At 46.3% G+C, this 14,646-nt stretch overlaps 1 protein-coding gene across 3 annotated transcripts in view; it reads left to right on the top strand.

The window, feature by feature from the left end:
* Nucleotides 1–14,646, top strand: part of Myo1f (myosin IF) — a 55,138-nt gene that overhangs the window by 37,082 nt on the left and 3,410 nt on the right. For all 3 annotated transcript variants that reach the window (XM_052746630.1, XM_052746631.1, XM_052746632.1), the window contains 8 exons: nt 4,311–4,425; nt 4,513–4,682; nt 8,228–8,373; nt 8,751–8,897; nt 9,047–9,195; nt 9,636–9,719; nt 11,473–11,668; nt 11,768–11,937. In XM_052746630.1, the coding sequence (XP_052602590.1) occupies nt 4,311–4,425; nt 4,513–4,682; nt 8,228–8,373; nt 8,751–8,897; nt 9,047–9,195; nt 9,636–9,719; nt 11,473–11,668; nt 11,768–11,937 (1,177 nt within the window). The remainder of the gene's footprint in view (nt 1–4,310; nt 4,426–4,512; nt 4,683–8,227; nt 8,374–8,750; nt 8,898–9,046; nt 9,196–9,635; nt 9,720–11,472; nt 11,669–11,767; nt 11,938–14,646) is intronic.

Genomic DNA, 14,646 nt, shown 5'->3' with positions numbered 1-14,646 from the left:
ACACACACAGAGACAGAGAGAAGAGAGAGAGAGAGAGAGAGAGAGAATAAGAATATCCCATCTTCCTAATTACTTGCAGGCAAAATTTCTAGAAGAAACTGACCCTCCAAAAATTGATACACAGTAGGAAAAAAATACATCAAGCAAAACCAGCTTGGCCAAAGCTTTTTTTTTCCCTCAAGACAGGGTCCTATGAAACCCTGGCTAGCCTCCACTCCACTGTGTATCAGCTCCTCCTATTACCACCTCACACCCTATTACCACCTCACACCACAGCCACAGGTTTTGTTGTTGTTGCTGTTGTTGTTGTTGTTTTTAATGTGGTGCTGGGGATGGAACCCCAGGCTTGTGCATGCTAGGCAAACACTCACACAACTAAGCTACATCCCCAGCCCATCTGGCAAAGTTATATAAGAAAAATTAAAGTTTGAGGTTGGGTATAGTACCTCGTGACTGCAATGGCAACACTCAGGCTGAGGCAGTAGGACTGGGAGTTCCATGTCAGCTTAGTGTCCCAAAAAGATTTAACTGTGACAAAATTTTTGGCGTGTAGATCTTGATTTTAGGGAAATCGACTAGGTAAGAACAATTAACACATGATGAGTTAGTGGTCAGTTTTTATCAGAATGAATAAAAAAAAGAGACTGAATTATTTGTTGAGTTTTTTTGCTTTTGATAAGGTCTCATTATTTAGCCTTTGCTGGCCTGGAACTTGCTACATACACCAGGCTAGCCTCGAACTCACAGAGACCCACCTGTATACTGGAATTAAAGGTGTGCACTAACTGGGTGTTGTGGCACATCCCTTTAATTGCACCAATCAGGAGGCCAGCCTGGTCTATATTGTGAGTTCCATGGCCATGTACAAAGACTATGTCTCAAGATAGATAGATAGATAGATAGATAGATAGATAGATAGATAGATAGATAGATAGAGACGATAGACAGATAAATGATAGATAGATGAAAGATAATTTTTTAAAGATTTTACTTATTTTATGTGTATGTGTGTTTTGCCTGCATGTCTGTGTGCATGCAGTAGCTGTGGAGGCCAGAAGAGGTCATCAGATCCCCCCAGAACTGGAGGTACAGACAATTGTGAGTCACCATGTCACTGCTAGGAAACAAACCCGAGGTCTTAACCACTGAACGTCTGTCTCTCCAGCTCCAAAACTAATTTTTTGGGGGAAAGTGGAGGGTGGGCAGTGACCGACTCATTTGAAAAGAATTTTAAGGCCAGGCAGTGGTGGTGCACGCCCTTAATCCCAGCACTCAGGAGGCAGAGCCAGGCGGATTTCTGTGAGTTCAAGGCCAGCCTGGTCTACAGAGTAAGATCCAGGACAGGCACCAAAACTACACAGAGAAACCCTGTCTCAAAATAAACCAAAAAAAAAAAAAATGAAAGTTGAAAAACGAAAGTAGATAGGCTGGAAAGATGGCTCAGCAGTTAAGAGCACTAACTGCCCTTGCAGAGGACCCGGATTTTGTTCCCAGCACCCACATGCTGGTTGACAACCATCCATACTTCTTGCCTCCTTGGGCACTGTATGCACATGGTGCACAGATATTCATGTGGGCAAAACACCCATACACATAAAATTAAAAATAAACAAATCTTTTAATTGAAAAATAAATAAACCAGCAGGGTAGTTGTTGCACATGCCTTTAATTCCAGCACTCAGGAGGCAGAGGCAGGTAGATCTCTGTGAGTTCAAGGCCAACCTAGTCTACAGAGTGAGTTCCAGGACAGCTAGGGCAACACAAAGAAACCCTGTCTTAAAACACCAAACAAACAAAAATCTTTAAAAAGTAAAAACAAAAGTAGAGAAAAAAAGGCTAAAAGAAAAGGCTGGGCTGCTCAGAGGATAAAGACTCTTGCCAAGCTTGACATCTGAATTTGATCCCTAGTACCCACATGGTAAAAGGAGAGAACTGACTCCCAAAAGCTGTCTTATAGCTGTGATGAGTTCATCCCAGCAAAACACACACACACACACACACACACACACACACACACACACACACACACACACACAATTTTAAAACTTTAAAAAGAAAAAAGGGTAAGAATGTACTAAGACTAGCTGGGTGGTGGTGGCGTACCCTTTAATCCCAGCACTAGGGAGGCAGACGCCAGGCAGATCTCTGTGAGTTCAAGGCCAGCCTGGTCTACAGAGTGAGATCCAGGATAGGCACCAAAACTATACAAAGAAACCCTGTCTCGAAAAAACAAACAAACAAATAAAAAGAATGTATAAAGACTGTGTTATATGAAGAAAAAAACACAAATCAAGTTAATGATCATGAACCTTTCTCACCCCCTGTAACGCACTTATAAAGATCAGTCTATGTCCGGTAGGCATGTGTGTGTGTGTGCTGGGATGAAACTCAAGGCCTCACCATGCTAACCACACACTCCACCAGTGCACTATACCCCAAACCCTTGATTTGAATTTTGTTCTTTTTGGGGTGATAAGTGTTTTAAAACAGAATCTCTTGTAATTCAGGCTGGTCTCAAACTCATCATGCAGTTGAGGCTGGCCTTGAACTCCTGGCCCTCCTGCCTCCATCTCCCAGGGGCTGGGTATACAAGTATGTGCCACCATACTGCACACCCAGTTTAAAGAGAGAAATCTAAACACAGATGCAGGGAACAGGACACAAGAATGAAGGCAGGGATTGGAGGGATGCATTTGATCTCTAGTTTAAGGTTGCATCAGAGCATTAGCAGCATTGTAACTCTTATGTGTTGGGTAAATCCCTCTGGTGAGGTGGGTAAATCCCTCTTGAGAGAGAATGGTTACACAAGTGTCAAAGCATATGTGTGGAGCTCAGCTTGAAGGAGTGTGATCTTTCCTTCTACCATGTGAATTCCCAGGTCAGAACTTTAAGTCTCCAGGCTTGGAGGCAAATGTTTTTATCCATTGAGCTATTTCTACAGGCCCTAGTTATTTTTTTAAAAACAGAGCCCAATTTTTATTTTCTTTTTTTTTATTATTTTTTAAATTTAAAACTCATAGCCCAGGCTGGCCTCGAACTCGTGATCCTCCTGCCTCCGCCTCCTTCAGCAAATCCTACCGGCGTGCGCCACCACAACCGGCCCAATTTTTATTTTCAATAGTATTTCCCAGGCTGGAGAAATGGCACAGATAGTAAAGTGCTTGCCATGAAAGTGTGAATTTGGTCCTCAGAATCCACGTTAAAAGGCCAGGCTTGGTGAGACACACCTGTAATCCCAAGGTTGGATGCAGGAGGGGTATGGGATCATTGGCCAGCAAGCCCCAGGTTCAGAGAAAGACCCTGCCTCAAATAATAAGGTAGAGGACTGGAGATATGGCTCAGCAGTTAAGAGCACTGGTTGCTCTTCCAGAGGATCCAAGTTCAATTCCCAGCAACCACATGGTGGTTTACAATCATCTGTAACTCCAGCTCCAGATGATCTGATGCCTCTTCTGGCCTCTGAGGGCACTGCATGCACATATTGTATATACACAAAAATAATAATTAAAAAAAGTAAAGCTAGAGAGAAATAGAAGACACCCAACATCGACCTCTGGCTCCAAAGGCACACACACACACACACACACACACACACACACACACACACAGAGAGAGAGAGAGAGAGAGAGAGAGAGAGAGAGCACAAACCAGTGGCTGAGTTGGGATTTGAGGCTAACAAGTTCTAATTTAATTTAATTTTATTAATTTGTGTGTGTGTGTGTGTGTGTGTGTGTGTGTGTGTGTGTGTGTGTGAGAGAGAGAGAGAGAGAGAGAGAGAGAGAGAGAGAGAGAGAGAGAGAGAGAGAGAGAGAGAACTATGCTCACAGAGGCTAGAAGAGAATGTTGGATCCCATGCAGCTGGAGTTGCAGGTGGTTGTGGGCTGCCTGACCTGGGTGCTGGGAACTGAACCTGGCTCTTCTGCAAGAGGTACTCTTGACTGCTGTGCCACATTTCTAGCACACCACTCCTGTGCTAATTTAATGCAGAGGGTGTGAGCCCCAAAATGGGAAGGACTTCTGGGTACAGTCATGAAGAGGAAGTGAAAACCATTTTGGGTGGAGAGAATGTGACTCAGTTGACAGAGTGCTTTGCTAGTATGCACAAAGCTCTGGGTTCTATACCCAGCAACCATTAAACCAGATGTGACGGGACATGCCTGTCCTCCCAGCACTTCAGAGCTAGAGGCAGGAAGATCAGGAATTCGAGGTTGTCCTCGGCTGCATAGCAAGTGTGAGGCTATCCAGGAGGATCCATAGGAAATCAGGGTCTTGGGAGATGCCAGGACCCATCATCCCTCCCTTCTGTCCAGCTTTTCCTCCTGGAAGAGATGCGAGAGAGAAAGTTTGACGGCTTTGCCCGCACCATCCAGAAAGCCTGGCGGCGCCACATAGCAGTCCGAAAGTATGAGGAGATGCGGGAAGAAGGTGAGGAGTCTCTATTAGGAGGCTCAGTCTGGGGGCAGGAGGATTAAGGAGAGGCCACGACTTTCAACCACACATGTGTCCTCACAGCTTCCAACATCCTACTTAACAAGAAGGAACGCAGGCGAAACAGCATCAACCGGAACTTCGTAGGGGACTATCTGGGGCTGGAGGAGCGGCCTGAGTTACGCCAGTTCCTGGCCAAAAGGGAACGAGTGGACTTTGCCGACTCAGTCACCAAGTATGACCGCCGCTTCAAGGTAAGACCTGAGTGGGTGTTCCCATTTGAGGCTGTGCCTCTGCCTAGTAGTACCCACACCAGAAGCATACCACACATGGGACCCAGATGTACCTATCCACAGGTGTATATTCACCTAGCCTCCAAACATCTCTCCTCAGAGGCATGCCCACCAGGCTCAGACACATCTATCCACAAGTAAATTCTCCACTGTGGTAGACACTGCTGTCCATCAAACATTACCTCATGGGGCTGGCAGAATACTTGCTTAGCATGAACTCTGGGTTCCATTCCCAGTACTACACAAACCAGGCATGGTAGCAAATGTTTATAATCCCAGCTCTTGGAGGGTTCAGGATTTCAAGGTCATCCTCTACTATATAGTGAGTTCCAGGCCAGCCTGAGCTATGTGAAACCCCAAGGGGGAGGGAAGACACTTCATGTCGCACTGTCACACCCATCCACACTCCCACAGCTGGTAATAGAGCTGTCTATCAAACCTGTCCTTGTGTAGCCCAGACACACCTATCCATAAGCTACACCCTTGTTTTGCCAGATACATCTGTCTATTGCAACACATCCACCTTACCCAGAAGCCCATTCCATAGGACCATTTCCCTCACCTGGCTTAGATACACCTGTCCATTGGACACACTTTCACTTGATTCTGACAACCTTGTCCATATAAACTCTCACCAGACCAAGAGAGCCTTGTTCACAGGTGCATGCCTGACTGTCCCAGAAATCATGACCAGATTAATTATCATGACCAATTAACGTAATCTAGAAAATCCCTTATAGACATGCACAGCTGTATATGGCATGTAGCCTATAGCCCATACACCACCACCAAGAACACTTTCATCTCTGGATCCAGATCACCCACTTCCATCAGACACATTCTCATCTGCTGTCTCAGTTAGGATTTCTATTGCTATGAAGAGACCCCATGACCAGCACAACTCTTACAAGGAAAACACATAATTGGAATCGCTCACTTACAGTTTCAGAGGTTCAGTCCATTATCATCATGGCAGGGACCATAGCAGTGTGCAGGCAGACATGGTGCTGGCTACATCTTGATCAGAAGGCAACATGAAATGGCCTGTGACACTGGGAGTAGTTTAAGCATAGGAGAACTCAAAGCCCACCCCCAAAGTGACACACTTCCTCCAACAAGGCCACACCTTCTAACAGTCCCACTCCCTCTGGAGGCCATTTTCTTTCAAGCCACCACACCTGCTGTCTTAGTTTTGTTACTCAATAAAATACTCTGATAAAAGCAACTTACAGAAGAAAGGATTTATTTGGCTCACAATTCCAGGCTACAGTCCATCAACATGGGAGAGTTAAGGAAGGAACCTTAAGCAGCTAGTTACATCCACAGCAAGAGCAGAAATCAATGAATTGAAGCATGTATGCATGTATCTGGCTTGCTCCTTTTTATTCAGCCTGAGGCACAGTCCATGAAATAATTTTCCCACCTTATAATTGTAATCAAGATAATTTCCCACAGATGTGCCCACACACCAACCTAGTCTACAGAATCCCTTCCCAGGTGATTCTAAATTGTGCCAAATTGACAATTAAAACCAATTATCAGGGACCAGAGACAGCACAGCAGATAAAGGTACTTGCTGCCAATCCTGAGACCTGAGTTCAATACCTAGAACCAAGTTGGTAGAGAGAGAGAACTAACTCCCCCAGGTGGTCCTCTGACCTCCATGCCATGTCATGCACATGTCCACACATACACAGACACACACACAAATACATAACTGTTAAAATAAAATATAACTAACCATCACTGCTGAATTTTGGGCCAACCTCTGCAGATCTTATCTGCTGGACATGGGGGTCTGAGGACCTGAAAGAATGGGGCAGACTACAGTCTAATGCTGTGGAAGGATTTCAGTGTGCTTTTATACAAGAATGTAACAAAGAAAATAATGATCAAGAAAGGTTATCTGAGTTCAGAAGAGCATGATGAGAAAAACATATAAATAAACATCAGTACGTACATACTAAATATTAACAGAGCCCTTTCCCAGAACTTTCTTAGGACAGACCAATTTAACCACAATTGCCTGGCATGTACAATAAATTATATCCGGGAAAGCAAGAAAGCAAGGCAGAAGGCCATATCCAGAGATTCAGGGTACACTGACCAGATTTGGTTCTAGAGTCATGTTCTAACATCCAACAAGAATAAACAAGTCGGCCAGGCGGCAGTGGCACATGCCTTTAATCCCAGCACGTGGGAGGCAGAGCCAGGAGGATCTCTGTGAGTTCAAGGCCAGAGTGAGATCCAGTACAGACATCAAAACTACATAGAGAAACCCTGTCTCAAAAAAAACAACAAAAAAAAGCATGTCTTATAAATTAATATAAATGTTTGTCACGAGAGGTACAAAGTCACATCCAAGTACAATCCAGAGAACAAAATGCACCTGAGGTAAGAGACCCTCTGCCTTTTTTGCTGGAGCCTCTCTCACAGTTCTCCAAGGCATTGTTCACCATGCATCATTCTTTTGACCATGTTCTGACACATACCTGCCTTCCGATACAAACTCATAGACTCGTGTGGTTCATATACACACATGTCCCTTACTTATGATCATTACTTTTCTATTCTTTTCATCCTAAGGCTGGCCTAGAACTTGCAATCCTCCTGCCCTAGCCTCCTGAGCACGAGAATTACAAGTGTGTCCCACCACGATCAGACAGTTTAGGCCATATACTCTTACCTGCCTCTGTAATTTGTATACACTCACCCAAGCAATCCATGCCTTTACATAAGCTAAGCCGAGAGCATGTGGTTTGGTGACAGAGTGTGTGCTTAGCATGCAAGAAAGATTCCATTCCCAGCACAGAGCCATACACATGCATAGAGCTTTGTGAACGTTTCCTAGAGAGGCTAACAAATGTCTATTCACTCCAGATAGAACAATCAACAGCAGACCAAAGAAATGATTCCATTAAAGTATAGCTTGGTGACACAGTAAGTTTAATTCAGGTTATTTCCAGGAGCATGGCTGAAGGACTGGTTACTTACAGAAGCATGGGCAACTTAGAATTGACTACGCCACCAGAGAAAATGTCTCTCATTCTCCCTCACAAACCATTAACTGCTTATAGATCTTCAAAGAGGGGTGGAATTGCATGAGTGCCTCCTAGCAACCATTAACTATCTACAAATTCTCAGGACCCTGGTCTCACGAACCCCTCACCCATCACCAAAAGGTAATGGGCCCAATCTTGTGCAAATCTCTTGAGGATAAATGTGGCTGCAGAGAGGGTAAGAGTCATCAGTATTCCACAACACACACACAGGGACCACATCCATCAGGTGTTTCTTCTATCTTGTACCTGTCAACTGACCTAACCAATATACCCTCACTTTTATTCTATTTCTTACATGATTTAGCAACTCACACACCTTCACTTGGAGGGATTTCCCAGTCACCTTCCCTGCAAGCCCCACCCTTGTCTAGAGTTGATTCTCCAGTGCCAGACTACCCAGGCCCTGGGGTCCAGCCATTGGCCTCTGGCCTTGCCTCTCCACAGCCCATCAAACGGGACTTGATCCTGACCCCCAAGTGTGTGTATGTAATTGGGAGAGAGAAGGTCAAAAAGGGACCAGAGAAGGGTATGGTTCATGAAGTCCTGAAGAAGAAATTGGAGATCCAGGCCCTTCGAGGGGTATCCCTCAGGTAAGGTCAAGTCCCTGGAGCTCTCTTGTCCCTTCCTGCCACATTTACTAACCCCTACTTTCATATCTTCAACAAACTGTTTAATTACATTTTTATCTGGGCGGGGGGGGGGGGGGAACAGCACATCACATTGAGTGGTGGTCAGTGGAAAGTAATCCCACCATGTGGGCCTCAGGGAATGCAACTCAGGTCCGGCCCTACTTTCATGATCTCTGTGTGGAGACAATTTCTGTCTCTCTTCCTATCTGACCTCTGGTCCTTCCCAATTACCACCCTCCCGGGCTCTTCCTTCTCCCTTCCCCCAATTTGATCCTCACAGATTGGACCCTACAAGTTTTCCTGCACCCTCACTTGGCACTCTCCTGGCTTTCCCCCAGCACCAGACAGGATGACTTCTTCATCCTCCAAGAAGAGGCTGCCGACAGCTTCTTGGAAAGTATCTTCAAGACCGAATTCGTCAGCCTTCTGTGCAAGCGCTTTGAAGAGGCAGCGCGCAGGCCCCTGCCCCTCACCTTCAGCGACACGTATGCTCCTCAACCCACAGCCAATTCGAGCACCACTCTCAGCCCGGCCTATGCGCGGTGCTCCCGACCTACCGCAGGCACCCCGGCACGGGTTGGGTGTGGAAGAGGAACCCCCAACTGGAGCCCTCAAGCTCCCTTCTCTCCCCTAGACTACAGTTCCGGGTGAAGAAGGAAGGCTGGGGCGGAGGCAGTACCCGCAACGTCACCTTTTCTCGCGGGACAGGTGACTTGGCTGTGCTCAAAGCTGGGGGCCGAACTCTCACTGTAGGTATCGGAGACGGACTGCCTAAGAGCACCAGTAAGTCCACGGGAACCAGCGATGGGCATCGTGGGGGCGAGGCCTGTTGGGGCGTGGTTAATGAAGACCAATCAACTTTGTGGGGGTAGAGCTAGCCAGGGCCTCAAGGGTCAAGGTATAGAGGAAGATATCCCGCCTTAGAGAAATGACCAATGAGAGGGAGAAAACGTGAAGGGGCGTGGCCATAGGAGCAACCCTAAGCTATCAACAGATGGTGGGGCGTGTCCTGAAGTGAGAGAGCTCAAAGAGTAGGGAGGGTGAGGGGTAGGATCAGGAAGGATGGAATCCCCACCTGCAACTAACATAGTTGAACCAATAAGCATGAGCGAGGCATGGTCTCAAGCAGAACCAGTATGGAGAAATGTTGGAGAACCTAGTCCAAGGAACTGGTGTGGCCTGGCCACTACTCAAATCTATCCCTGCTTTCTTTCTTCTTTCAGAGCCTACACGGAAGGGGTTAGCCCAAGGAAGACCTCGAAGGTCAGCGCAGGCCCCTACTCGAGCAGCCCCTGGGCCCCCCAGAGGTGAGGAGGTAACTCTTGGTGACTTGTTGTGGACTTCAGAATCTAACAACAGTGGCTCAACTCACTATAGCTCTCCCATCTACCACAAGATGCAGGAGAAGCATAATTGGGAATATCTTTAAGATCTGACCTCTCCCACCATCCGGCACAATCCTAGCCTGTAAACTACGTTTTATTTAACCAACTCATCAAATTTATTCTTGCCCCTAGACCTTTGCTTAGACTTGCCATCCAAATCCCCACACCACTTAAACCCCAGTGGTAGAATGCTCGCTTAGCATGCAGAAAGCTCTGTAAATCTGGGTCTGTCAACTGCACAGCGAGTTTGAGGCCAAACTGGGCTACAAGAGACCCTGTCCAAAAATAGAGAGATAAACAGACAGACAGATACATACATATGTACATACATACATAGATACATAGATAGAAAGAAATTCAGACACAGTGTGGTGGTAAATACCTTTAATTCTAGGACTCAGGAGGCAAGGGCAGGTGGATTTCTGAAAATTCAAGGCCAGCTTGGTCTACATAGCCAGAGCCAGGCCAGCAAGGGCTATGCAGTGAAACCCTGAATCAAAGGAAGTAGGAGAGGAGGGGCAGGAAGAGGAAGAGAGAGAGAGAAGAAAGGAGGGGAGGAGGAAGAAGAGGGGGAGAAGATGAAGAAAGAAAGAAACCCACCAATTCCTCATCAAGAAAGGCTCTTGTTGCATAGCCTAGAGGCCTGAGTTCGATCCTCAGAACCCAAGTGAAGGTGGAAAGAGGGAACCAAGTCTGCAGAGCTGGCCTCAGACTTGCAAGTGAGTGCTGTGGCATGTGCCCCACACATACAATAATAATACATAAAGCCACCTACAAAGCCCTCCTATGAATATAACAGCATCTTACAAAGCTTTCCTTATAGATCCTCCTACCTCCAGGCTCTCTTAATTCAGACTGTCATTTTTTTTTCTTTATTTATTTTTTATTTTGGTGGTTTGGTTTGGTTTTCCTTTTGGTTTTTGGTTTTTGGAGATAGGGTTTCTTTGTGTAGCCCTGGCTGGACTTGAACTCAGAGATTCACCTGCCTTTGCCTCCCAAAGTGCTGGGATTAAAGGTGTGTGCCACCACCATCTGCCTCCTGTTTTTGTTTTTGAGAAAGGATCTTGATATGTAGCCTGGAACTTACAAAGATCTACCTTGCTTCTGCTTCCCCAAATTCTGGGGTTAAATGCATCACCATGTTTCATTGTTGTTGTTTTGTTTTGTTTTGTTTTGTTTTTTGAGACAGGGTCTCTCTAAGTGGTCCTGGCTAGCCTGGCACTCTGTGAAGAGATCCACCTGCCTCTGCTTCCCCAAGTGCTGGGGTTAAATGCATCACCATGTTTCATTGTTGTTGTTTTGTTTTGTATTGTTTTTTGAGACAGGGTCTCTCTAAGTGGTCCTGGCTAGCCTGGCACTCTGTGAAGAGATCCACCTGCCTCTGCTTCCCCAAGTGCTGGGGTTAAATGCATCACCATGTTTTTGGTTTTGAGACAAGGTCACTCTATGTGGTCCTGGCTGGCAGGACCTCTGGAACTTACAGACATCCACCTGCCTCTTCCTCCCCAGGTGCTGGGGTTAAAGGCGAGCATCACCACTCCTAGTCCTCAGACACATTTCTGACTATACTGGTTGCGAGTGGCTGCATCTTCTGTCAGGCTCAGAACTTAGAGCTAACTCCTCAAACGTTCACAGCCACTCATGACAGATGTTTCTATCTTTGCTTCCATCATAGGTATGAATCGAAATGGGGTACCACCCTCTTCCAGGGCAGGGCCCCTACCCCTGGAGATCACATCTGGAAGGAGTTCCCAGAGGCCTCCCCGGGGCCCTCCATCCTCAACCCTAGGAGCCAGCAGACGTCCCCGGGCACGGCCACCTTCAGAGCACAACACAGAATTCCTCAATGTGCCTGACCAGGGTGTGGCAGGGTAGGTGGGAAGGGGTGGAGGGCACAGCCCCATGAGGTGGTCAGGGGATAGAGGAGTATCTATCTAGGGTTATAATGAGACCCACGCTATCCCCTACAGCATGCAAAGGAAGAGAAGCATAGGGCAGAGACCTGTGCCAGGTGTGGGCCGGCCCAAGCCCCAACCACGGATCCATGGCCCGAGGTGCCGAGCACTGTACCAATACATAGGCCAAGATGTGGATGAGCTGAGCTTCAATGTGAATGAAGTAATTGAGATTCTCATGGAAGGTTTGTATTCCAGGGCAGAGGTTGAGAGTGGGGAGTGTTCACCCTGACACAGTGAGGCAGCTACACATTACTGCATAGCCTTCCCATTCATGCAAGAACAAGGGGGCAAGAGTCATTGAGATGGCCCAGTAGGTAAAGGTCATTGCCACCAAACCTAATGACCTGAGTTCCATCCCCAGGACTCTCACAGTGGAGGGAGAGAATGGCCTCTGACCTACACACACGCACACGCACACATACATACACACATGCACAAGACTGAGGAGATGGTTCCTTGGTTAAAGCTCTTGCCTTGAAAACATGAGGACCAGAGTTCTGATTTCCAGATACCAGAAAATGCTGAGTAGGTGTGGTAGTCTATCTGTAATTCCAGACTCCAAAGACAGAGACAGGTTCCCCAGAGCAAGCTGGCTGGCAAGCCTAGCTGTATCATCGAGCTCTGGTTCTGACTGAGAGATTCTGCCTCATTGAATAAGGTGGATGAGCAGAAGGGGATGACAATGTAGGGTCTCCTCATGCACACACACCCACATGCATGGGCACCTACACACATGCAAAAACATACAACACAGAGGTGCATACCATGCACACACATTATGGGAAAAGAGTGTAATTTTAAAAAAACTTAAAGCTGAGTGCAGTGGTGCACACTCATAAAAATAAATAAATAAGCAGATGGGGTATCCAGCTCACAGCCTCACCAGAGCTACATAATCTAGATAAACTAGTCTCTGAACATCACCTCCTAAAGCACCTAGGGCTTTGGCCTCATTTCTTCACACCTCATACCTGAGCTTTTTTATTATTTTATTTTATTTTGAGACAAAGTCATGCTATATTGCCTTTGAACTCACTAAGGATAGCCTCCCTCAGCCTCCTGTGATAGGGAAGCACCACCATGCCAGGCTGTAGCCTTATTATTGTCAGTAACAACTGACTTTACAAATCCTTGTGAGTAGGAAGGAAGCTGAGTCTGGATGGCCCTGCCCAATTCCTACCTTCATCATCTGGGATGACTCCAGAAGGGCTGTAGACTCATCACACACTCCAGAAGTGGATAGCAGGGCCTCCTGGATGTCATGGATATTCCTGACTGCACCTGGGGGTTGAAGGAGGGCATCTATAGAAGGAGGTGGTTGGATAGAAGAGTGCAAGCAAATCATCTGGAGTATGAGTGTAGACAGAGACTGAGTGTAGATCAGTGGTGCAGCATTTGCCTCACATGCATGAGGTTCTGGGTTCATCCTCAATGTCAGGGAGAGATGAGGGAGAGGATGGAAGGGTAGGAGAGAGAGAAGTCTGGTGCTGGGGATATGGTTCAGTCAGTAAGCTGCTCAGCAATAGAACACTTGCCTAGCATGTACAACAGCCTGGATTCAATCCCCAATGCTCTACCTCCAGATCTAAATGCTGATAGCCATACATAATGGCACATACATATAATCCTAGAACTTCAGAGGCTGAGGAAGGAGGATGGAGAGTATAAAGCCAAGCTGGGCTACTCAGGGAGACAGAACCAGTCTCCAAACAAAACAGAAGTGAGTGTGATTGCTTATGCCTATAATCACAGTCCTCAGGAAACAGAGGCAGGAGGATAAAGAGTCCAAGGATAACCTCAGCAACATAGCACACACATGCACATGTCTTCATCTGTATGTGTATGTATCTATGAGTATGTGTGCATGGGCACGTGTCTGTATGTGTGCATGTGTGTGGATGCACACATGTGCATTCCCATGTTTTACGAAGGTGCACATGTGTGATGGTGTGCACATAGAGGTGAGAGGGCAACTTAGAGTGTCAGTCCTTACCTTCCACCTTGTTTGAGACAGCATCTTTTGTTGCCCACTACCATATATGCCAGGCTAGCTGACCCAAGAGCGTTGCTGTTTGTTTTTGTTATTTTGGGGGGCTCACCACCCAGCTCCCAAATAAATCACACAGGCGCTTATTCTTAATTATAAATGCCCAGTCTTAGCTTGGCTTCTTTCTTTCTTTCTTTCTTTCTTTCTTTCTTTCTTTCTTTCTTTCTTTCTTTTAATTTTTTTCCCTTTCTCTTTTTTTAAATTTACTTATTTTGTTTCATGTACATTGGTGTTTTGCCTGAATGTATCTCTGTGTGAGGACGTCAGATCCCCTGGAACTGGAGTTACAGACAGTTGTTAGCTGCCATGTGGGTGCTGGGAATTGAACCTGGGTCCTCTGGAAGAGCAGTCAATGCTCTTAACCACCGAGCCATCTCTCCAGCCCAAGCTTGGTTTATTTCTTGCCAGCTTTCTTTAACTTAAATTATCCTGTCTACCTTTTGCCTCTGGGCATTTCCCATTCTCTTATTTCTGTTAATCTTACTCTTACTCAGTGGTTTGCTATGTAGCTGGGTGGCTGGCCCCTGGGGACCTCCTCCTTCTCTGGCTACTTCTTTTTCCCTCCCAGATTTCTCTTTCTATATATTCTCTCTGCCTGCCAGCCCTGCCTATACTTTCTCCTGCCTTGCTATTAGCTGTTCAGTTCTTTATTAGACCATCAGGTGTTTTAGACAGACACAGTAACACAACTTCACAGAGTCAAACAAATGCAACATAACAAAAGTAACACATCTCAAAAATAATATTCCCCAACACAAGAGTTTCCAGGGATTCTCCTATCTCTACCTTCTGTTTCACCATAGAGCTGGAATAACAGATGTGTCATATACCACTGTATCCAGCT

Source organism: Peromyscus californicus, unplaced genomic scaffold (assembly GCF_007827085.1).
Source record: "Peromyscus californicus insignis strain IS unplaced genomic scaffold, ASM782708v3 Scaffold_1__1_contigs__length_55948999, whole genome shotgun sequence".
NCBI classification, from domain to species: Eukaryota; Metazoa; Chordata; class Mammalia; order Rodentia; family Cricetidae; genus Peromyscus; species Peromyscus californicus.
Note: the sequence above shows the minus strand (reverse complement) of the source record. Positions and strands in the feature narration are given on the sequence as shown.